Raw genomic sequence first — 23,040 nt, forward strand, 5'->3', positions numbered from 1 at the left:
TGACATGATTTAAAAACCTTTTTATCATAGTTTTAAGTTTCAGGGCTGCATGGCACTCAAATCCGTCAGCTATGCACAGAGAGTTTTCTCCAGTGCTGCCTCATCTGTCAGATGGGACAATCTATAAACTGTATGGAATATGATGAGCCTAATTTTAGTTGATAACAATATTAATGCAGAGTGATGTGCATAAGTGAAGAGATTTTAAGGATGAATAAAATATTGAGAGGGGATAAATGTAAAGAGCTGATAATTAACACAAATTTTCTTTTTACCTCATAGATCCTGACGTGTATTCTATTAGAACAGAGGATCGTCTTTCTGTCAGCTGATTGGGCTTTGCTGACACTCATTGCAGAATGTTTTATTCTCTATCTTCACCCACTCCAGTGGCAACATACCTATGTGCCTATCCTGTCCAAGGGAATGATGGATTTTCTGATGGCACCAACAGCTTTCCTCATGGGCTGCCACGTTGATTACTTTAAAGAAGTTAACTCTGTAAGTATTATATCATTACTGAAAAAAATGCAGGTTTCGAACCTCAATTAACCACATGGATATTACCTCCCATATTCCTGATATCCGTGAAAAACGGGAGACCAGCAGGAGTTAAGGCTGCCAACATGTTTTGTTCGCTTACTCCTCCTGTCTTGCTCCTGCTGGTATGATCTGTTGGCTCAAAGTTACTTCCAGGGACCCACTTGGAAATGCATCTGCCACAGGCTTGAGACCGAACCAGAAATTCTCCTTTGTGTCATTGCTGGTCTCTTGGGGGTGAGCGCCAAATGGAATTTTAGCTCACTTCTATTGATCCTGTCTGCAGCACTGATCTCAGCAGAGCTACCAACATTACAATCTATTGAACCTTCCTGTTTTAATGTTGCTGAATCGTGTAAGTGTACAGTAATCAGTTGGTGATGATGCTTCATGTATACCCTGCTTACTGGCACAGTAGTGCTCTGCATTTTTTTTTGAAGTCTGCAGTGCTGATCATGGGGATGCTGCAGTATGTCTTTGGCACTCCCCTCTGTATGGGGGTGATGATGGAGGGGGTGGCTATGGCTAACAGGAGAGCAGCATTTCTCACTGACTTGCTGGAGCCTGGTAGCTGGAATGAAGAGCAAATGCAGTGGAGGAACTTCAAGCTCGTATATAAGTTGTTCAAGCTGATCTTGCTGCTACGAGCAGGGAAATGGAGGGGAGTGCTGCTCAAGTGAGCTGCGGTGGGCAGGTGAGGAAAAGTAGCTCATTTAAAATTCAGAATAGCAATTAGCAGTGTAATTTGGGGATTCTTCATCATTTGGGATAATTTCCATTTTCTGCTTGAGAAGTCCCTGTAAGAAGTTAAAGTTTGTGTATTGTAAATTGAGATTGCAGGTTATGATGAGACGGCAAGTAAGTTGGCTTGAGATCTATCTGAAATGGATGGCCCTACCATCCTTTTCCTGTTCCTAAAAGTTCTAGTGCGCTAATTTTTAAAAAACATCAAAACGATAATCAAAATAAATGAAACTATAATCAAACTATTGCAATCTAGAAAATGTTTAAATATAATTGCGCTGAATCATACAGTAAGAGTTTTAATCCATTTAAAACTATATATATTAAGTCTAAAGGTGACTTTGTTTATTTGTCACTGATTATACAGGAAGTTGAAGGGTTAATATTAGTGAACATTGATGAAGGAACGATTACATTCTCAAACTTGGCAGATACCGAACCAGATATACCTGAAGTTCCTTTAGAAGCGGCAGAATGTTTTACACAAAGGTAAATGCAAAGGTAGTATAATCGGGTTTTCACTTAGCACATACAAGGCATCGGTAAATTAGACATACTTTATAATGCTGTTTTGAGAGACTTGATAAAGCAAAGAATGGTGAAAAGCAAAGAATGGTGAAATGTATCATTTTCTTTTAACTTTTAGAAGATGTGTGTTAGGGGCATGTCTTTGAGACTCTTAAAGGTGTTTTGGTAAGATGTGGTTAGTTGGTACAACAAAAAAATAATTTATAGTGTGTGTGTATGGACTGTCCTGACCACCACCATACACCAGAATTTTAAATAATTATCACAGCATTCTCCACATACTAAATAAATAATCTCAAACTGATAGTCCCTTTTAAGACATTTTTAAGTTTTTCCCGTGATTATTCTTATGCCACATAACTGCACTGTTCCAAGGTTGAAACCATTTATTTTTCCCCATTTTCAGCAACTGAGCAAATCTAATATTGCTGTGCAGGAAAGACACTTTTTCCTGTGTTTTTTGTTTTACTGACTTTTTTATCCTTAATAACAATGGAAGTTGAAAGCTTCAAGGAGTTGCACTAAGTGATTGAGATCTTTAGGAAAGACTTGCATTTATGTTGTGCCTTTCACAACCTCAGGACGCCTCAAAGTGCTTACAGCCAACGATGTACTTTTGATGTGTTGTCACTGTTGTAGGAAACGCGTTAGCCAATTTGCGCACAGCAAGATCCCACATACAGCAATGTGATAATGACCAGATAATCTGTTTTGGTGATGTTTGAGGGATAAATGTTGACCAGGATACTGGGGAGAACTCCCTTGCTCTTGCAAGTGCCATGGGATCTTTTTACATCCACCTGATGGAGTAGTTGGCTCTAATGTATCTTATTTTGGGCTTCTGCTGTACGTGCTCGAGATTCTTGGACTGAACCAGGAGAAATCGTCCTTAAAAACTGGAGTGAGTTCTTGGAAGTGGAAACTAAGTCAGCAATGATAATACATCATTATTGTTCCACTTCCTGTGATGTCTGATCCCTTGCGCATATCATCAAATTATTCGTGGATTGATCTCTTCTATCCAAGATGTTCTTCTGAAGTAGCACTGATGGTTGCTAACTATAAAGCAAATTAATTGGTGGCTGGGATTGAGCGTTCTGCTTCTACTTCCCCCTCAGTTTTCATTGGGCTTGATTTTGTCTCTGCCCTTTGCAACTTCTCTTACACAGTGCATCTGTACACCTGTTGAATTCTAAATCTTCGCCCATGACAGTGCTAAGAAAATGAAAAGGTTAGTGGCTCCATCCGGCATTGGTGTCACTGTAGTACTGGCTGCAAAGATCTGACTGGTATGAGTACACTACAGCTAAGTGGTTCATGTGTACTTCATCAATTGAAAATGACTGTTGTGGAAGTTTGAAGAGGTGGCACATGTCTGTCTCTTCTTAAAGTCTTGGGCTACTCCTGAATGACGCTGTCTTAAGGCAAGATGGAAAGTATGCAAAGAAGCAGGATGTTATTGCAAACTCCTCCCCCTTTCCATGAATATTGGATTGGCTGAGGAGCTTTCCACCCACTCTGATCCTTCTAGAGTTGTGAATGATATGACAATGCCACTTGGATCGAGTGGGGGCAGAGATGAGATAACGTTTCCATCTTCTCCCAGTTGTCAGGAATTCATGATGAGTTCCTCTGGGGTTAATATTTTTTATCAGATGCTGACATAGTATTGCACTCATTCTTTCCATACATGAGGGTTTTTGCTTGATTTTCACTGGTAGTAGGCTGTATTATAAAATTCTATGCTTCTACCGTAACTGTTATCTGAGCTATTCAGTCACTTTTACGGGTCAATAATGTAAATAGTAGAACTGATGACTCCCTCAAAAATTCTATGATATATAGTATTGACTGCATTGCTGTTTGGGAGCTATTTCTTTTTCCTGGATCATTACAAAAGTAAGAATGCAGAACAAAAGTTTTGACCTTGATGACCATACTAACTTTCGAAGTCATGGATCTCAGGCATTCCCTCATTGCAAGGTCAATCTTTCGGCTTGGTGTCACCATTGAAATGGTGAAGGCTTTCATCCAGACCAAGCAGGCCCCTCTTCTGTTCCTTTCAACAAGGCTCACGTATAATTGTAAACAATTTTACAACACCAAGTTATAGTCCAGCAATTTTATTTTAAATTCACAAGCTTTCGGAGGCTTCCTCCTTCCTCAGGTGAATGTTGTGGAAATGAAATCCTCGAAATGAAATCGCATTTATAAATCACAGAACAATGCTTGGTGATTGCAGACCGTCTTTTCAACTGCCCGTTGCCAAGGCAATCAGTGTGCAGACAGACAGGTGTTACCTACAAGGTCTCCGAATATACAAATCACCAAAAAAAAACAGAGATAGAGAGGTAGAAACATAGAAAAGACAGCAACTGACCCGTTATATTAAAAACAGATAACATTTGTTCGCTGGTGGGGTAAAGTGTAGCGTGACATGAACCCAAGATCCCGGTTGAGGCCGTCCTCATGGGTGCGGAACTTGGCTATCAATTTCTGCTCAACGATTTTGCGTTGTCGTGTGTCTCGAAGGCCGCCTTGGAGTACCCTTACCCGAAGGTCGGTGGCTGAATGTCCTTGACTGCTGAAGTGTTCCCCGACTGGGAGGGAACCCTCCTGTTTGGTGATTGTTGCGCGGTGTCCGTTCATCCGTTGTCGCAGCGTCTGCATGGTCTCGCCAATGTACCATGCTCTGGGGCATCCTTTCCTGCAACGTATGAGGTAGACAACGTTGGCCGAGTCACAGGAGTATGAACCATGCACCTGGTGGGTGGTGTCCTCTCGTGTGATGGTGGTATCTGTGTCGATGATCTGGCATGTCTTGCAGAGGTTACCGTGGCAGGGTTGTGTGGTGTCGTGGACGCTGTTCTCCTGAAAGCTAGGTAATTTGCTGCGAACGATGGTCTGTTTGAGGTTGGGTGGCTGTTTAAAGGCGAGTAGTGGAGTTGTGGGGATGGCCATAGCGAGGTGTTCGTCGTCATTGATGACATGTTGAAGGCTGCGGAGAACATGGCGTAGTTTCTCCGCTCCGGGGAAGTACTGGACGACGAAGGGTACTCTGTTGGTTGCGTCCCGTGTTAGTCTCCTGAGGAGGTCTATGCGATTTTTCGCTGTGGCCTGTCGGAACTGTCGATCGATGAGTCGAGCGTCCTATCCCGTTCCTACTAGGGTGTCTTTCAGCGTCTGTAGGTGTCCAACGCGTTCCTCCTCGTCTGAGCAGACCCTGTGTATTCGCAGGGCCTGTCCATAGGGGATGGCCTCTTTGACGTGGTTAGGGTGGAAGCTGGAAAAGTGGAGCATCGTGAGGTTGTCCGTGGGCTTGCGGTAGAGTGAGGTGCTGAGGTGCCCGTCTTTGATGGAGATTCGTGTGTCCAAGAAAGAAACTGATTCTGAGGAGTAGTCCATGGTGAGCTTGATGGTGGGATGGAACTTGTTGATGTTATCGTGTAGTCTCTTTAGTGATTCCTCGCCGTGGGTCCATAGAAAGAAAATGTCGTCGATGTCGCTACACGTTACCCCACCAGCGAACAAATGTTATCTGTTTTTAATATAACTGGTCAGTTGCTGTCTTTTCTATGTTTCTACCTCTCTATCTCTTTTTTTTGGTGATTTGTATATTCGGAGACCTTGTCGATAACACCTGTCTGTCTGCACACTGATTGCCTTGGCAACGGGCAGTTGAAAAGACTGTCTGTAATCATCAAGCATTGTTCTGTGATTTATAAATGCGATTTCATTTCCACAACATTCACCTGAGGAAGGAGGAAGCCTCCGAAAGCTTGTGAATTTAAAATAAAATTGCTGGACTATAACTTGGTGTTGTAAAATTGTTTACAATTGTCAACCCCAGTCCATTACCGGCATCTCCACATCATCACTTATAATTGATATTCCTTTCAATGAAATGGACATTTTCCCCATATCTTAAGGTCTTAACTTGTATTTAAAAACTTTCATGCACTTCATTTGAATCTTTTGTGTTCTTGTGATTTTCTTCCATTGAAAACTGCATTCTATAAGTGATGATTTTGGCCCAAAGATTCTGTGACTAGTAAAAGTCCAAACAGCTATACCTCATTTCAGGATAATCAAGCTATTGTCGGACCTCAGCCTAAATTATTCTGACGTGAGCCTAATTTAGAATAGTTAGTTGCTATTCTTTTGATCAACTTTTGTATAAGTTAGAATTAGAGTACAGATTCTGTTATGCTGATCGGACTTTGTTGCATTGCGTCAACAGAGTAAAGTATATCCATAAATCATGGCAGTTACGATTTCCTATGCCTACAAATATGCAGGCAAATTCCTGAGAAGTGCAAAAACAATAGGTCAGTAATAGGGGATTTCAACTACCCTAATATGAACTGGGATACAATCAGTGCAAAAGGTATAGAGGGTGTAGAATTCTTAAAATGCGTTCAGGAGAACTTTTTTAGCCAGTACGTAGCAAGTCCAACAAGAGGGGGGACAGTTCTGGATTTAGTTTTAGAGAATGAAGCTGGGCAGGTGGAAGGGGTATCAATGGGAGAGCATTTTGGTGGTAGTGATCATAATTCAGTTAGATTTTGCATAGTTATGGAAAAGGACAAAGATAGAACAGGAGTAAAAGTTCTAAATTGGGGAAAGGCCAATTTTACTAAGCTGAGAAGTGATTTAGCAAAAGTGGACTGGAAACAGCTATTTTAAGGTAAATCAGTGTCTGAACAGTGGGAGCCATTCAAGGGGGAGATTCATGGGGTTCAGATTCAGGTCAGAGGCTGGGTATTCTGCGGCGAGTGATTCATCTCCTGACTCCCCAAAGCTTTCCACCATCTACAAGGCACAAGTCAGGAGTGTGGTGGAATACTCTCCACTTGCCTAGATGAGTGCAGCTCCAACAACACTCAAGAAGCTCGACACCATCCAGGACAAAGCAACCCGCTTGATTGGCACCCCATCCATCACCCTAAACATTCACTCCCTTCACTACCGGCGCACCGTGACTGCAGTGTGTACCATCCGCAGGATGCACTGCAGCAACTCGCCAAGGCTTCTTCAACAGCACCTCCCAAACCCGTGACCTTTACCACCCAGAAGGACAAGGGCAGCAAGCACATGGGAACAACACCACCTGCACGTTCCCCTCCAAGTCGTACACGATCCTGACTTGGAAATATATCACCGTTCCTTCATCACTGGGTCGAAATTCTGGAACTCCCTTCCTAACAGCACTATGGGAGAACCTTCACCAGACAGACTGCAGCGGTTCAAGAAGGTGGCTCACCACCACCTTCTCGAGGGCAATTAGGGATGGGCAATAAATGCTGGCCTTACCAGTGACGCCTGCATCCCATGAACGAATAAAAAAAAAAGTAAACATGTTCCCATAAAGAAAAAGTGGGACTGCCAAATCAAGAGCCTCCTGGATGACAAGGAGCAAACAGGGTAAGATAAGGCAAAAAAGGGACGCTTATGTCAGACTCCGAGAGCTCAATACTGCAGAAAGCCTAGAGGATAATAGGAAGTGCAGAGGTGAAATTAGGAAAGCAAAGAGAGGGCATGAAAAAATACTGCCAAGTAAAATTAAGGAAAACCCAAAAATGTTTTATAAATACATAAAGAGCAAAAGGATAACCAAGGAAAGAGTAGGGCCTATTAGAGACCAAAAAGGTAACCTGTGTGTGGAGGTGGAAGATGTGGGTATGGTTCTTAATGAATACTTTTGTCTGTCTTCACAAAAGAAGGGGATGATGCAGATATTGTAATTGAGGAGGAGGAGTGTGAAATATTGGATGGGATAAGCATAGTGAGAGAGGAAATATTAAGGGGTTTAGCATCTCTGAAAGTAATAAATTGCCAGGCCAGGATGAAATGTATCCCAGGCTGCTAAGAGAAGCAAAGGAGGAAATAGAGACTCTGACCATCATTTTCTGATCTTCCTGGCTATAGGTATGGTGCCGGAGGATTGGAGGACTGCTAAAGTTGCACCGTTGTTTAAAAAAGGAGAAAGAGAGACCGAGTAATTATAGGCCAGTCAGTCTAACCTCAATGGTGGGCAAATTAGGGTCAGCACAAATCGTCATTTAGAAAGGCAGCATGGATTTGAGCAAGGTCGTGTCTGACTAACTTGATTGAATTTTTTGAGGAGGTAACAAGGAGGGTCAATGAAGGTAATGCATCTGATGTAGTGAACATGGATTTTAGCAAGGCTTTTGACAAGGTCCCATATGGCAGACTGGTTAGAAAAGTAAAAGCCTATGAGATCCAAGGGAAAATGGCTAGTTGGACCCAAATTGGTTCAGTGGCAGGAAGCAAAGGGTAATGGTGGACGGGTGTCTTTGCAACTGGAAGGCTGTCTCCAGTGGGGTTCTGCAAGGCTCAGTACCAGGTCCCTTGCTTTTTGTGGTATAAATGATTTGGACTTGAATGTGGGGGGTTTGATCAAGAAGCTTGCAGATAATACAAAAATTGGCCGTGTGGTCAATGGTGAGGAAGAAATATTTGGGGTACGAGAGAAAGGTTGTATGCATAACATGAATGATACCAGAGCTAAAAGGGTTAAATTATGAGGAGATTGCGTAGCCTAGTCTTGTATTCCTTTGAATATAGAAGATTAACGGGTGATCTAATTGGGGTGTTTAAGATGATAAATGATTTGATAGGGTAGATAGGGCGAAAATATTTCCTCTGGTGGGGGAAAGCCTAGAACAAGGGGCCATTCAGGGGTAATATCAGAAAATACTTCTTCACACAAATATATTGAAAATCTGGAACTTCCCCCCCCCCCCCCCGCCCAAAAAAAAAGCTGTTGAGGCTAGTTCAATTGAAAATTTCAAAACTCAGATTTTTGTTAGGCAAGGGTATTGGGGTTGCAGAACCAAGGCAGGTAGATGGAGATAAGACACTTATCAGCCATCATAGTAGCATAGTATGTTACAGCACAGAAGGAGGCCATTCGGCCCATCATGCCTGTGCTGGCTCCTTGTAAGCGCTGGTCCCGCTCCCCTGCTCTTTCCCCATAGCCCTGTAAATTTTCATCTAATTGAATGTTTTCAGAAGATTAATTTATACAAAAGAAATTCTAATTTTTTTTTCCAGGGTTGAAAGTCTACTGATACATTATGATCTGGAACTATCTCACTTGGGCTCCTTTACAGATATTTCAGATTTACGACTACGCAGAAGGGACTGGCAACACAATCTGAACTCGCAAATTCAGGAAATATCCTTGGAGCTGATTGTTAATATCTTCAGGTATGAGATGCAACTTCATGGACACTTCCTTTGGAGTCTCACTTAACCTTTAGGTGATTTTTTTAAAATTAAAAATAAAATTCAAGGACCTAGCCTAGAAGTTATGATCCTGGTGCTGTGCATTGGGTGGGACTTCCATCCACTCGCTTGTACTTGCCGTGACCCATTCCAAATCATTTGAATATTGAGGGGCCCTCTATTCCATTAGTAGTTTTACTAAGGTGTCCACCTTGCAGACTTAGTGGGGTTTTAGAGCAGCACCCTACTGCTCGGTTGGATGGCGCAGGGATGTGGCACAGGCCAGTCTGCCATTTTGATGGTGGGGAAATAAAAATAGTTAGAAATTATGCACAGGTTAACAGTTACGATCTTGCTTTGAATAAACAATATCTTGTGTGAGTCAGCCTTTGATTGATAGACTCAATCCTCGAGGGACTATCAACATGGTAACTGTCAGTGCACTGTTGTCCTTGCTCATTACCTAAGTAGGAATGAAGGACTGATGTTTGCTGCAGTATAAAGACTGTGGTTCTCCCAGCAATACTTGGAGAAGATCCGGGACCCCTTTTTTAAAAAAAAACAAATTGCACACCCGTCATTTATTTTCCTTTCAAAAACTGGTTCCAGAGATGCAAGCGCATTGCATCTGTGATGTCAGTATAGTGTGTATAACGCACAATGTGTACACTGTCATCACAAATGTTATGCACCTATGTCCCTGGACCTGATTTTTGCTAAGAAGACAATGAGAAATTTCAGTTTTCCCCCTCAAATCCAGGAGGAAATTATTCTTTATAAATTCACCACCTGAAAAAAAACCCTGGGATTTCATTAGTGGAAATTGGTGTTAATGATCTCTAGATGTTTTTCATGGTTATCATGGCAAAATAGTTGGTTGAATTTATCCCACATTATTATTTACATGGGAAATGTTTGTCATAGTAAGGAACCACTCCACCAGATGTCTCTTCACTTAATTCACTAATCTTTAAAAACTCACTTTAAATAGGGCTGCTACTCGAGTAACTGCAGTGTTTTCACTGAGTATTATCAGAACTACAAATTGGTATCTTTGTCAACTTAGATACTCTGCCTTCCTCCTTGTTACTTCAGATTCAGATTCCTGCAGTACACGGAAGATGCTAAAATGAAGAAATTTGGATGATTCTTTGGTGGGATCTTGATTCTTTAAGTGGAAGCAACCTCTACATACCAAGTTCCCAGCCAGCCACACTCCCTCGACTTGGGAAATATAAATTATTACTGTGCTTTTTTTGTGGTAGAAAAGATATGACCCATCAGTGCAAGGAAGGACGCCATGCATGGGAAGCATTGATCATATCATTCATGTCACAATCACTTCAAGGGACTTGCTTAAAAAAATGCTGTCTCTGAACTGTTTTCCACCTCTGCTACAAAAGAATTGAAAAGAACTTCCTTTGGTAAATCAGCAAGAAAAAATACAAAATAGCATTCTAGTATTGTACAAAATATCAAGTGTACTGCAGGCAGATTTTAGGGAGTTAGGAAAGATTAATAAGCAGGATTACTCCCGGTGCCAAGCGCTATTGAGTACAAAAATAGCTGGATAGTGCAGATGAATGCATGGCTGGAGAGATGGTGCAGGAGGGGGAGGGCTTTAGATTGCTGAGGCATTGGGACTGGTTTTGGGGGGAGGTGGGACCTGTACAAGCCAAAAGGGTTGTACCTCAACAGGGCTGGGACCAATATCTTTGCGGGGAGGTTTGCTAGTGCTGTTGGGGAAGGTTTAAACTAGCTTGGCAGGGGTCCTGTGCGTAGATTCAGAAGGGAGAGAAGCAGAGCTGGAAATGGAAGGCAGAAAATTTGTAAGTGAGTTGGAAGGCAGGAAACAAAGTCTAGAAAATAGACAACAAAGGAGTTTGGCAGTGCTAAATGGTATATACTTCAATGCAAGGAGTCTAGTGAATAAGGCAAATGAGCTGAGGGCACAGATAGACACGTGGCAGTATGTTATTATAGCTATTACTGAAATGTGGCTTAAAGAAGGGCAGGAATGGCAGCTCAACATTCCTGGTTACAGGGATTTCAGATGAGCTAGATAGGGGGATTTTTAAAAAAAAGGCGGGGGTTGCAATATTGGTTAAAGAAACAATTACAGCTGTGAGGAGGGATGACATGTTGGAAAGATCATCAAATGAGTCCATATGGATGGAACTGAAGAACAAAAAAGAGGCAATCACACTGCTGGGAGTGTATTATAGACCCCTGAACAGTGAGAGGGAGATAGAACTGCCAATAGGCAAATTTCTGAAGTGCAAAAACAATAGGGCAGTAATAGGGGATTTCAACTACCCTAATATTAACTGGGATAGAATCAGTGTAAAAGGAATAGAGGGAGTAGAATTCTTAAAATGCATTTAGGAGAACTTTTTAGCCAGTGCGTAGCAAGCCCAACAAGAAAGGGGGCAATTCTGGACTTAGTTTTAGGGAATGAAGCTGGACAGGTGGAAGGGGTATCAATGGGAGAGCATTTTGGTGGTCGTGATCATAATTCAGTTAGATTTAACATAGTTATGGAAAAGGACAAAGATAGACCAGGAATGAAAGTTCTAAATTGGGGAAAGGCCAATTTTACTAAGCAGAGATGTGATTTAGCAAAAGTGGACTGGAAACAGCTACTTGAAGGTAAATCAGTGTCAGAGCAGTGGGAGCCATTCAAGGAGGAGATAGGGTTCAGAGCAAATATGCTCCCAAAAAGAAAAAGGGTGGGACTCCCTAATCAAGAGCCTCTTGGATGTTAAGGAGCATACAGGGTAGGATAAGGCAATAAAGGGAAACTTATGTCAGGCACCAAGAACTCAATACTGCAGAAAGCCTAGAGGAGTATAGAAAGTGCAGGGGTGAAATTGAAAAGAAAATTGGGAAAGCAAAGAGGGCATGAAAAAATATTGGCAAGTAAAATCAAGGAAAACCCAAAGATGTTTAATAAATACGTAAAGAGCAAGAGGATAACTAAGGAAAGAGTAGGGCCTATTACAGACCAAAAGGGTAACTTGTATATGGAGGCAGAAGACGTGGGTAGGGTTCTTAATGAATAATTTGCATCTGCTTCACAAAAGAAGGGGACAATGTCGACGTTGTGGTTGAGGAGGAAGCGTGTGAAATGTTGGATGGGATAAATATAGTGAGAGAGGAAATATTAAGGGGTTTAGCATTCTTGAAAGTAGATAAATCGCAAGGCCTGGATGAAATATATCCCAGGCTGTTAAGAGAAGCAAAGGAGGAAATAACAGAAGCTCTTAACATCATTTTCCAATTCTCTCTGGCTACAGGCATGGTACTGGAGGACTGCTAATGTTGTATCATTGTTTAAAAAAGGAGAAAGGGATAGACGGAGTAATTGCAGACCAGTCAGCCGATCGTCGGTGATGGGCAAATTATTGGATTCAATTCTGAGGGACAGTATTAATTTTCATTTAGAAAGGCACAGATTAATCAAGGACAGTCAGCATGGATTTGTTAAGGTTGTGTCTGACTAGTTTGATTAAATTTTTTGAGGAGGTATCAAGGAGGGTCCATGAGGGTAACACGTTTGATATAGTGTACATGGATTTTAGCATGGCTTTTGAGAAGGACCCACAAGGCACACTGGTCAGAAAAGTGAAAGCCCATGAGATCCAAGGGAAAGTGGCAAACTGGATCCAAAATTGGCTCAGTGGCAGGAAGCAAAGGGTAATTGTCGACGGATGTTTTTGTGACTGGAAGGCTGTTTCCAGTGGGTTTCCGCAGGGTTCAGTACTAGGTCCCTTGCTTCTCGTGGTATATGCTAATGATTTGGACTTAAATGTAGGGGACATGATTAAGAAGTTTGTAGATGATACAAAAATTGGCTGTGTGGTTAATAGTGAGGAAGAAAGCTGTAGACTGCAGCAAGATATCAATGGACTGGTCAGGTGGGCAGAAAAGTGGCAAATGGAATTCAATCTAGAGATATGTGAAGTAATGCATTTTGGGGAGGGCAAACAAGGCAAGGGAATACACAATAAATGGTAGGATACTGAGAATTGTGGAGGGGCAGAGAGACCTTGGCGTGCATGTCCACAGATCCCTGAAGGTAGCAGGACAGGTAGATAATGTGGCTAAGAAGGCATACGGGATAGTTTCCTTTATTAGCCGAGGCATAGAATATAAGAGCAGAGAGGTTATGCAAGAACTGTATAAAACACTAGTTAGGCCACAGCTAGAGTATTGCGTACAGTTCTGGTCACCACATTACAGGAAAGATGTGATTGCACTAGAGAGGGTACAGAGGAGATTTATGAAGATGTTGCTAGGACTGGAGAATTTTAGCTATGTGGAAAGATTGGATAGGCTGGGGTTGTTTTCTTTTTGGAGTAGAGGAGGCTGAGGAGAGATTTAATTGAGGTGTATAACATTGAGGAGCCTACATAATGTGGAAAGGAAGGACCTATTTCCCTTAGCAGAGAGGTCAATAACCAGGGGGCATAGATTTAAAGTAATTGGTGGAAGGGTTAGAGGGGAGTTGAGGAGAAATTTTTTCATCCAGAGGTTGATAGGGCTCTGGCACCCAATGCCTGAAAGGCTGGTAGAGGCAGAAACCCTCAACTCATTTTAAAAGGTGCTTGGATATGCACTTGAAGTTACTTAACCTAAAAGGCAACGGACCAAGTGCTGGAAAGTTGGATTAGGCTGGATAGCTCTCTTTTAGCTTGCACGGATACGATGGGCTGAATGGCCTCCTGTGCTGTAAATTTCTATGATACTCTGCTAAATTTTGTGTACTGTAGTTTTCCTCTGAAATGCAGTGCGTGAGATCTTAGCCACAGTTACAGGAAAACAGAGTTATCCTTTTTTTAAAACAAAAAACTTGTGTCGACCATGCACTGAAATATTTTGGCTTCAGTCCATGTTCCATAATTTTAACTTTCCTATATTCTGGGTACCAAATGAAGTCGATCCATTAAAATTGAAAACTGTCAAAGACTTCACTGCAGAATTCACAAAAGCCATTATTATTGCAGGGAAGCCTCAGACCATCTTAATTATGAATATCGCGTCTTTAACAGTGAAGAATTTTTGAAAACCAGAATGGTTTCTGATCGGCCTTTTTACAAAAAGGTAACCACTTACATTCAGTTTGCACATGTGAAAGTTATACTAGTGCAGTGAACTTGTATAAATTTCAGTATAGACGGAAACCATTTGGTCCATCCTGTCTCTGCTATTTCATGCATTCAAGTTATCTGCTCTAATTTGATTTTACTGCTGTTTCCTTATCCCCTCTAATATATCTTGAAGTGTTTATCTAATTTCTTCTTAAATGTCCAGATTGACTCTTCAATACCCACTTGTGATAATGCATTTCATATTCTTAAAATCCTTTTTATGAAAAAAAATCCTTGTGATCTTCCCCTTTATTTTTCAGGTGCTAATTTGAAGTTTATACTCATTGTTGCCAGTTCACTGATTGGAAAAAATCTTTCACTATTTACTCTGTGAAGCACTTTCATAATTTTGAACACTTCTGTTTGATTCTCTTATTTTCCCCCCTTCCTCTTTTAATCTTTAATCTTTCCTGCTACAGCTCTCATTCCATTGACCCCAGTACTATTCTAGTGCACCTTTTCTATTGGCCCAAGATGCTTTCTATGATGTGCGCTGAAAACAGCACACAGTACTCCTAACTGTGTGGCCTAACCAGATTCATCACCACATTGTACTTAGTGCCCTAATATTTAAAACCCACTTGCTCTTTTTATTGCTTTTCTCACCTTCAGTCCTGTTTTTTCAAAATCAGTGTAGTTCCTAGATTGTTCTGTTCCTCTACTCCTTTCAATATTATACCATTTAAGGTATATTTCCATTCTTGTTACTTTCGCTCAAACTATTCTTTGTAGAATATAGGTCCCAACAAAATATTGAATTATGACATTATAAAGTACAATTATTCAAAATGATTTCAAATTAAAAATGTTCTACAATGATTTATATTTACAATTTTTTCAATACAGTGTGAAAGAAACAGGAATATGATGGGGACATAATCCCAGTTTATAAATTAAGGAAGGGATAGAAGGTGGACATGAACATGCTTAATGTAAACCACAATTATTTTATGCAAAACCGTTGTAGAAAATCCCAGGGGAAATGATTATAATCTTGAGCAAACAAAAACCTAAACCTGGCATAAGGAATAAACTTTTCATGCTTTGTCATTTATATTTCAGAATGAAATGCTACCCAGGGAGATGTTCTTCTTTGCGCCATGTGTAATAAAATCATAAACCTGTTTATAAAGAATAGACTCATGGTTTGACTACATGTAGTATGCAGAGGAAAACGTTAAGCCTAGTGTAGTTACTGACTCTGTTCAACCATGCAAAAAGGAATTGGATTAATTACTAATTTTTGTTTAACTTTCTCAGGTCATAAATTCCCAGTTTTTCTGTCATAGCTTTGCATAAATATCTTTCCATACAGTTCATGTGTTACCTTCATCTTTGTTTAAAGGAAAATATGGGGTTGGGGGGGTAGGGTTACAAAATCATGAAAAGTGGTGATATGGGGTCCTGGTTGAATAACTGGCCTTGTGTTTTTAAATTTGCAGAGGGTACTATAAGACCTTCATAGTTTTGGTTTTGTGTTAGAACTCGATATACTATTTACTTATTTAAGATGCACATATTAAAGATGGTTTTATTATTATAAATTATAGGTATTGGAGACCTATATATTTCATTCTTTCCTTAAAGCTCGTTTGAGTGGAAAGATGGATGCATTCGGCCACATGGAACTCCGCATCTACTCTGAAAAGGACAGGTAAAACTCTGAAGGAACATCATGGGCTCAGTTTTAAAATCAAATTGCGGGGGCGGGGCTACTGCGAAAATGGCGCAAATCCCGAGCGGGTTCGGAAGCCGTCTCCAACCTGCTGACACAATTAAAGCCGGCGGGATGATTGATGAAGAACCAAATGTACCTCATTGAGATACTTAAGTTACTTTATTTCTGACATAGTAGATAGTTGAAACGATTTTAAACTTACCTGGGCGGCTTTTCCGCGTCTTCCGATTCTCGCCTGGTGAAACCAGGCGTGAAGGGCTGAATCAGGCAAAAATAAACACAATAAATTAAATAAAAACCCATTGCACAAAATTAAAAAAAATAAATAAATAAACCTACCTTTCCACCCTGCTCCATGTCTCCCTCTCTGATGTCCCCCTATTCCCCTGATGGTCTCCCTCTCTGATCTCTCCCACCTCACCTCCCCCCCCCCCCCCCCCCCCCCCCAAGATCTTCAGTGTTCTCCACTCTGTTCAAGGGCCAGATGATCTCTCTCTCTCTCTCTCTCTCTCTCTCCTGCCCACCACCCCCGGCGTTGCAGCTCCTGTCGGCAGCCAACCTGTCAATCAGGGTTTGCCACGCGCATCTTCTCACCCCCCCCCCCCCCTCCCCCCGCTATCAACCCGCCACCATTTCAAAATGTAGACCTTTTTAAAGTAGATCCTAAATTAACTGTTAAATTGAAAAATAATTGAGGCATGTTTTGGTGGTTCCAGCAGTAGAGCGTTGGATTCCCATTCTTAGAGGAGAGATTGAACAGGATTTCAGTCTCAACTGTTATTTATATAGACTCTACAAATCTCTACCAGAGAGGGAGATAAGGCGTTTCATGTAAGAGTGAGTTATGTCATTCAGATGCATGGTTCCTGTCAGATCAATGATGGTAATGAAATTTGTGCAAAGAAGGCGTTGCCGTCATGTCCAAGGTAAGTAGTGTGGGGGAACTTAAGTGATTGAGGAGAAGGAACTTCATAACTTTACTCATCTAAACTGCACAGACGTGCTGTGCAACTTCTTTGTGGACAGTTCTAGTTCTGTAAAGTTTTGTTTCCTTATTATTCTATGCTTCAAAATTAAGAGTGGATTACTACAGAATTTTCAAATTTTACATTGTTACTTTCAATTCCCTTTTAAACTAGTTCCTAGGAGGTGGAAACAAGTGTTACAGGTGCCTTTTTTTTTCTCTTCTCCCTTCCTGTGAGGATTTATTGAGCACAGCTTGGAACCTCTCCTTAGCACCACTGCTGATATTGGGAATTTAGCATCTAGGAGATTGTGGTTGTAAAACCAGGCCCCATCACTCTGACATGTGCATTCATGTTGCAACATGCTGGGCTTCTATTATGACAGTTTAGCATTGTTTGGAGTTTATATTTAGGATATGGATTACATTCTACAGTTATGAAATATCCTGTGTGTGAATTCCACTTCCTGTAATGAAGACTGGGAGTCCCGAAGGCTGTGTTGCCTGCCCAGTGCCAGGGTTAAGGACGTCTCCTCACAGCTGGTGAAGAACTTGGAGAAGTGGGGGGGAGGATCCAGTTGTCATGGTCGTGAATCAACAACATAGGTAGAACTAGGAATGAGGTTCTGTGGAGGGAGTTTGAGGAGCGAGGGTCATAGAGTCATAGAGTTATACAGCACGGATAGAGGCCCTTCGGCCCATCGTGTCCGCGCCGGCCATCAGCCCTGTCTACTCTAATCCCATATTCCAGCATTTGGTCCGTAGCCTTGTATGCTATGGCATTTTCAAGTGCTCATCCAAATGCTTCTTGAATGTTGTGAGGGTTCCTGCCTCCACAACCCTTTCAGACAGTGAGTTCCAGACTCCAACCACCCTCTGGGTGAAAAAGTTCTTTCTCAAATCCCCTCTAAACCTCCCGCCTTTTACCTTGAATCTATGTCCCCTTGTTATAGAACCCTCAACGAAGGGAAAAAGCTCCTTAGTATCCATCCTATCTGTGCCCCTCATAATTTTGTACACCTCAATCATGTCCCCCCTCAGCCTCCTCTGCTCCAAGGAAAACAAACCCAATCTTCCCAGTCTCTCTTCATAGCTGAAGCGCTCCAGCCCTGGTAACATCCTGGTGAATCTCCTCTGCACCCTCTCCAAAGCGATCACATCCTGTAGTGTGGCGACCAGAACTGCACACAGTACTCCAGCTGTGGCCTAACCAGTGTTTTATACAGCTCCATCATAACCTCCTTGCTCTTATATTCTATGCCTCGGCTAATAAAGGCAAGTATCCCATATGCCTTCTTTACCACCTTATCTACCTGTTCCGCCGCCTTCAGGGATCTGTGAACTTGCACACCAAGATCCCTCTGACCCTCTGTCTTGCCTAGGGTCCTCCCATTCATGGTCCAAATTAAAAAAACAGAACCTCAGGTGGTGATTTCTAGATTACTACCTGAGCCATGCGCAAATTGGCATAGGGACAAACAGATTAAATGGTTAAATGCGTGGCTAAAAGAGTGGTGTGGGAAGCAGAGGTTTCAATTCATGGGGCACTGACACCAGTACTGGGAAAAGAGGGAGCTGTTTCGTTGGGATGGGCTCCACTTAAACCAGGCTGGGACCAGTATCCTGGTGAATCAAATAACTAGGGCGGTAGATAGGGCTTTAAACTAATAAGGTGGGGGTGGGAGGCGGTGGGGAGGAGGGTTCAGGTCAGGGTAAATTTATACGTCTGAAGAGAAAAGTCAAGGCTGTAAAGCAGAGTTGCGATTTGGGTAAAAACAAGCAGAGTGTGTTAGGAAGGGACAGAGAGTTTAACAAAGGTAATAGGGCATTGGTGACCAAGGTCACGTCAGGGGAAACATAGTAAAAAGTTAAAATTAAAAGTACTATATCCGAATGCAGGAAGCATTCATAACGACTGATGAATTAATGGCACAAATGGAGATAAATGGGTTTGATCTGGTCGCCATTACTGAGGTTGCAGGGTGACCAAGGTTGGGAATTAAATATTCCAGGGTACTTGACTTTTAGAAAAGGTAGGCAAAATGGAAAAGGAGGGGGTGGGGAGGGGTAGCCCCAATAATAAAGGATAAAATAAAGGCAGTAGTGAGAAAGGATCTTAGCTGAGAAAATCAGGCTGTAAAATCAATGTGGGTGGAGCTAAGAAATAACAAGGGGCAGAAAACACTGGTGGGAGTAGTTTACAGGCCCCCTAACAGTAGTTATTGTGTTGGTCAGAGTATAAATCAGGAAATTAGAGGAGCATGTAACAAAGGTAATGCAATAATTGTGGGGGACTTTAATCTTCATATAGACTGGGCAAACCAAATTGGCAAAAGTAGTTTGGAGGATGTGTTCATGGAATGCATTCGAGACAGTTTTCTAGAACAATATGTCAAGGAACCTACTAGAGAACAGGCTATTTTAGATCTAGTATTGTGTAATGAGACAGGGTTAATTAGTAATCTTATAGTTAAGGATCCTCTGGAGAAGAGTGATCATAATATGATGAATTTCATATTGAGTTTGAGAGTGATGTAGTTAAATCTGAAACTAGGGTCTTAAATTTAAATAAAGCCAATTACGTAGGTATGAGGGGCGAGTTGGCTAAGGTAGATTGGAAATTAGATTAAAAGATATGACAGTAGATAAGCAATGGCAAACATTTAAAGAAATAATTCATAATTCTCAACGAATATACATTATCTTGAGGAATAAAAATTCCATGGGAAAAGAGATCCAACCATGGCTAACTAGAGAAGTTAAGGATAGTACCTGATTTAAAAGAAGAGGCTTACAATGTTGCCAAAAAGAGTAGTATGCCTGAGGATTGGGAGGGCTTCAGAAATCAGCAAAGGATGACCAAGAAATTGACAAAATTAGTAAGAAATATAAAAACGGATTGTAAGAGCTTCTACAAGTATGTAAAAAGGAAGAGATTAGCAAAAGTAAATGTGGGTTCCTTAGAGCCAGAGACAGGTGAAATTATAATGGGGAATAAGGAAATGGCAGACTTCACAGTAGAAGCCACAAAAAAATTACCAGAAATAGTGGGGAACCAAGGGTCTAATGACAGTGAGGAAGTTAAAGTAATTAAAATTAGTAAAGAAAAAGTACTGGAGAAATTAATGGGACTAAAAGCTGACAAATCCCCTGGACCTGATGGCCTATGTTAAAGGATTTTAAAAGAGGTGACTACAGAGATAATGGATGCATTGGTTTTGATCTTCCATAATGCCCTAGTTTCCAGAAGGTTCCCCTGGATTGGAAGGTAGCAAATATAACCCCAATATTCAAGAAAGGGGAGAGGGAAAAAACAGTAGTAGGGAAAATGCTAGAATCTATTATTAAGGACGTAGTAACAAGGTTCTTAGAAAATCATATGATTAGGCAGTCAACACAGTTTTATGAAAGGGAAATCATGTTTGACACATCTATTAGAGTTTTTTGAGGGTGTAACTAGCAGGGTAAATAAGGGGAACCAGTGGATGTGCTATATTTGGATTTTCAAAAGGCATTCGATAAGATGCCATTCAAGAGTTTGTTACACAAGATTAGGGCTCATGGGATCGGGGGTAATATATTACCAAGGATAGAGGATTGGTTAACAGACAGAAAGCAGAGAGTTGGAATAAACTTGTCATTTTCGGGTTGGCAGGTTGTAACTAGCTGGGTGCCGCAAGGATCAGTGCTTGGGCCTCAGCTGTTTGCAATATAAGAACATAAGAAATAGCAACAGGAGTAGGCTATATGGCCCCTCGAGCCTGATCCGCCATTCAATCAGATCATGGCTGATCTTCAACTCATCATTAGGATCAGATCAGCCATGATCTTATTGAATGGCGGAGCAGGCTCGAGGGGCCGATTGGCCTACTCCTGCTCCTATTTCTTATGTTCTTATCTCCACTTTCCTGCCTGATCCCCATATCCCTTGATTCCTCGAGTCCAAAAGTCTATCTTCTCAGTCTTGAATATACTCAATGACTGAGCATCCACAGGTAGAGAATTCCAAATATTCACGACCCTCTGAGTGAAGAAATTCCTCCTCATTTCAGTCCTAAATGTTCGACTCCTTACCCTGAGACTATGTCCCTTAGTTCTAAACTTTCCAGCCAGGGGAATCATCCTCTCAGCATCTACTTTGTCAAGCCCTCTTAGAATCTTTTATGTTTCAATGAGATCACCTCTCATTCTTCTAAACTCCAGACAGTATAGGCCCAATCCACTCAATCTTTCCTCGTAGGACAACCCTGTCATCCCCTGAATCAGTCTAGTGAACCTTCGTTGCACCGCCTCTAAGGCAAGTATATCCTTCCTTCGGTAAGGAGACCAAAACTGCGCACAGTACTCCAGGAGTGGCATGACTAAAGCCCTGTACAATTGCAGCAAGACTTCCTTACTCTTGTACTCCAACCCCAGGTTTGATGAAGATACAAAGCTAGGTGGGAAACTGAGCTGGGAGGAGGATGCAAAGGGATATAGACAGGTTAAGTGAGTGGACGAGAAGTTGGCAGATGGAGTATGATGTGGGGAAATGTGAAATTATCCACTTTGGTAGGAAGAATAGAAAAGCAGAATATTTTTTAAAAGGAGAGACTAAGAAATGTTGGTTGTCAGAAGAATTTGGGTGTCCTTGTACACAAATCACAGAAAGTTAACATGCAGGTACAGCAAGCAGTTAGGATGGCAAATGGTATGTTGGCCTTTATTGGACTATTTTTTTTATTATTCGTTCACGGGATGTGGGCGTCGTTGGCAAGACCAGCATTTATTGCCCATCCCTAATTGCCCTTGAGGTGGTGGTGAGCCACCTTCTTGAACCGCTGCAGTCCGTGTGGTGAAGGTTCTCCCACAGTGCTGTTAGGAAGGGAGTTCCAGGATTTTGACCCAGTGACTATGAAGGAACGGCGACATATTTTGAAGTCGGGATGGTGTGTGACTTGGGGAGGAATGTGCAGGTGGTGGTCCCATGTGCCTCTGCCCTTGTCCTTCTGGGTGATAGAGGTCGCGGGTTTGGGAGGTGCTGTGGAAGAAGCCTTGGCAAGTTGCTGCAGTGCATCCTGTAGACTGTACACACTGCAGTCACAGTGCGCCAGTGGTGAAGGGAGTGAATGTTTAGGATAGTGGATGGGGTGCCAAACAAGCGGGCTGCCTTGTCCTGGATTTTGTCGAGCTTCTTGAGTGTTGTTGGAGCTGCACTCATCCAGGCAAGTGGAGAGTATTCCACCACACTCCTGACGTGCCTTGTAGATGGTGGAAAGGCTTTGGGGAGGCAGGTGGTGAGTCACTCGCTGCAGAATACCCAGCCTCTGACCTGCTCTTGCAGCCACAGCATTTATGTGGCTGGTCCAGTTAAGTTTCTGGTCAATGGTGACCCCCCAGGATGTTGATGGTGGGGGATTCGGCGATGGTAATTCCGTTGAATGTCAAGGGGAGGTGGTTGGATTCTCTCTTATTGGTAATGGTCATTGCCTGGCACTTGCCTGTTGCGAATGTTACTTACCACTTATTAGCCCAAGCCTGGATGTTGTCCAGGTCTTACTGCATGCGGGCACGGACTGCTTCATTATCTGAGGGGTTGCGAATGGAACTGAACACTGTGCAATGATCAGTGAACATCCCCATTTCTGACCTTATGATGGAGGGAAGGTCATTGATGAAGGAGCTGAAGATGGTTGGGCCTAGGACACTCCCCTGAGGAACTCGTGCAGCAATGTCCTGGGGCTGAGATGATTGGCCTTCAACAACCACTACCTTGTTCCTTTGTGCTAGGTATGACTCCAACCACTGGAGAGTTTTCCCTCTGATTCTCATTGACTTCAATTTTACTAGGGCTTCTTGGATTCTCTCTTATTGGTAATGGTCATTGCCTGGCACTTGCCTTTTGCGAATGTTACTTACCACTTATTAGCCCAAGCCTGGATGTTGTCCAGGTCTTACTGCATGCGGGCACGGAGTGCTTCATTATCTGAGGGGTTGCGAATGGAACTGAACACTGTGCAATCATCAGCGAACATCCCCGTTTCTGACCTTATGATGGAGGGAAGGTCATTGACGAAGCAGCTGAAGATGGTTGGGCCTAGGACACTGCCCTGAGGAACTCCTGGGGCCTCCAACAATCTCTACCATCTTCCTTTGTGCTATAACTCTAGCCACTGGAGAGTTTTCCCCCTGATTCCCATTGACTT

General features: G+C 42.2%; 1 protein-coding gene across 2 annotated transcripts in view; it reads left to right on the top strand.

Moving 5' to 3' along the window:
- Positions 1–23,040, top strand: part of dennd3a (DENN/MADD domain containing 3a) — a 130,280-nt gene that overhangs the window by 45,977 nt on the left and 61,263 nt on the right. For both annotated transcript variants that reach the window (XM_067978468.1, XM_067978469.1), the window contains exons 8-12: positions 283–501; positions 1,652–1,773; positions 8,890–9,045; positions 14,070–14,166; positions 15,764–15,867. In XM_067978468.1, coding sequence (XP_067834569.1) covers positions 283–501; positions 1,652–1,773; positions 8,890–9,045; positions 14,070–14,166; positions 15,764–15,867 — 698 coding nt within the window. The remainder of the gene's footprint in view (positions 1–282; positions 502–1,651; positions 1,774–8,889; positions 9,046–14,069; positions 14,167–15,763; positions 15,868–23,040) is intronic.

This window comes from Heptranchias perlo, chromosome 3 (genome assembly GCF_035084215.1).
Source record: "Heptranchias perlo isolate sHepPer1 chromosome 3, sHepPer1.hap1, whole genome shotgun sequence".
NCBI lineage: Eukaryota > Metazoa > Chordata > Chondrichthyes > Hexanchiformes > Hexanchidae > Heptranchias > Heptranchias perlo.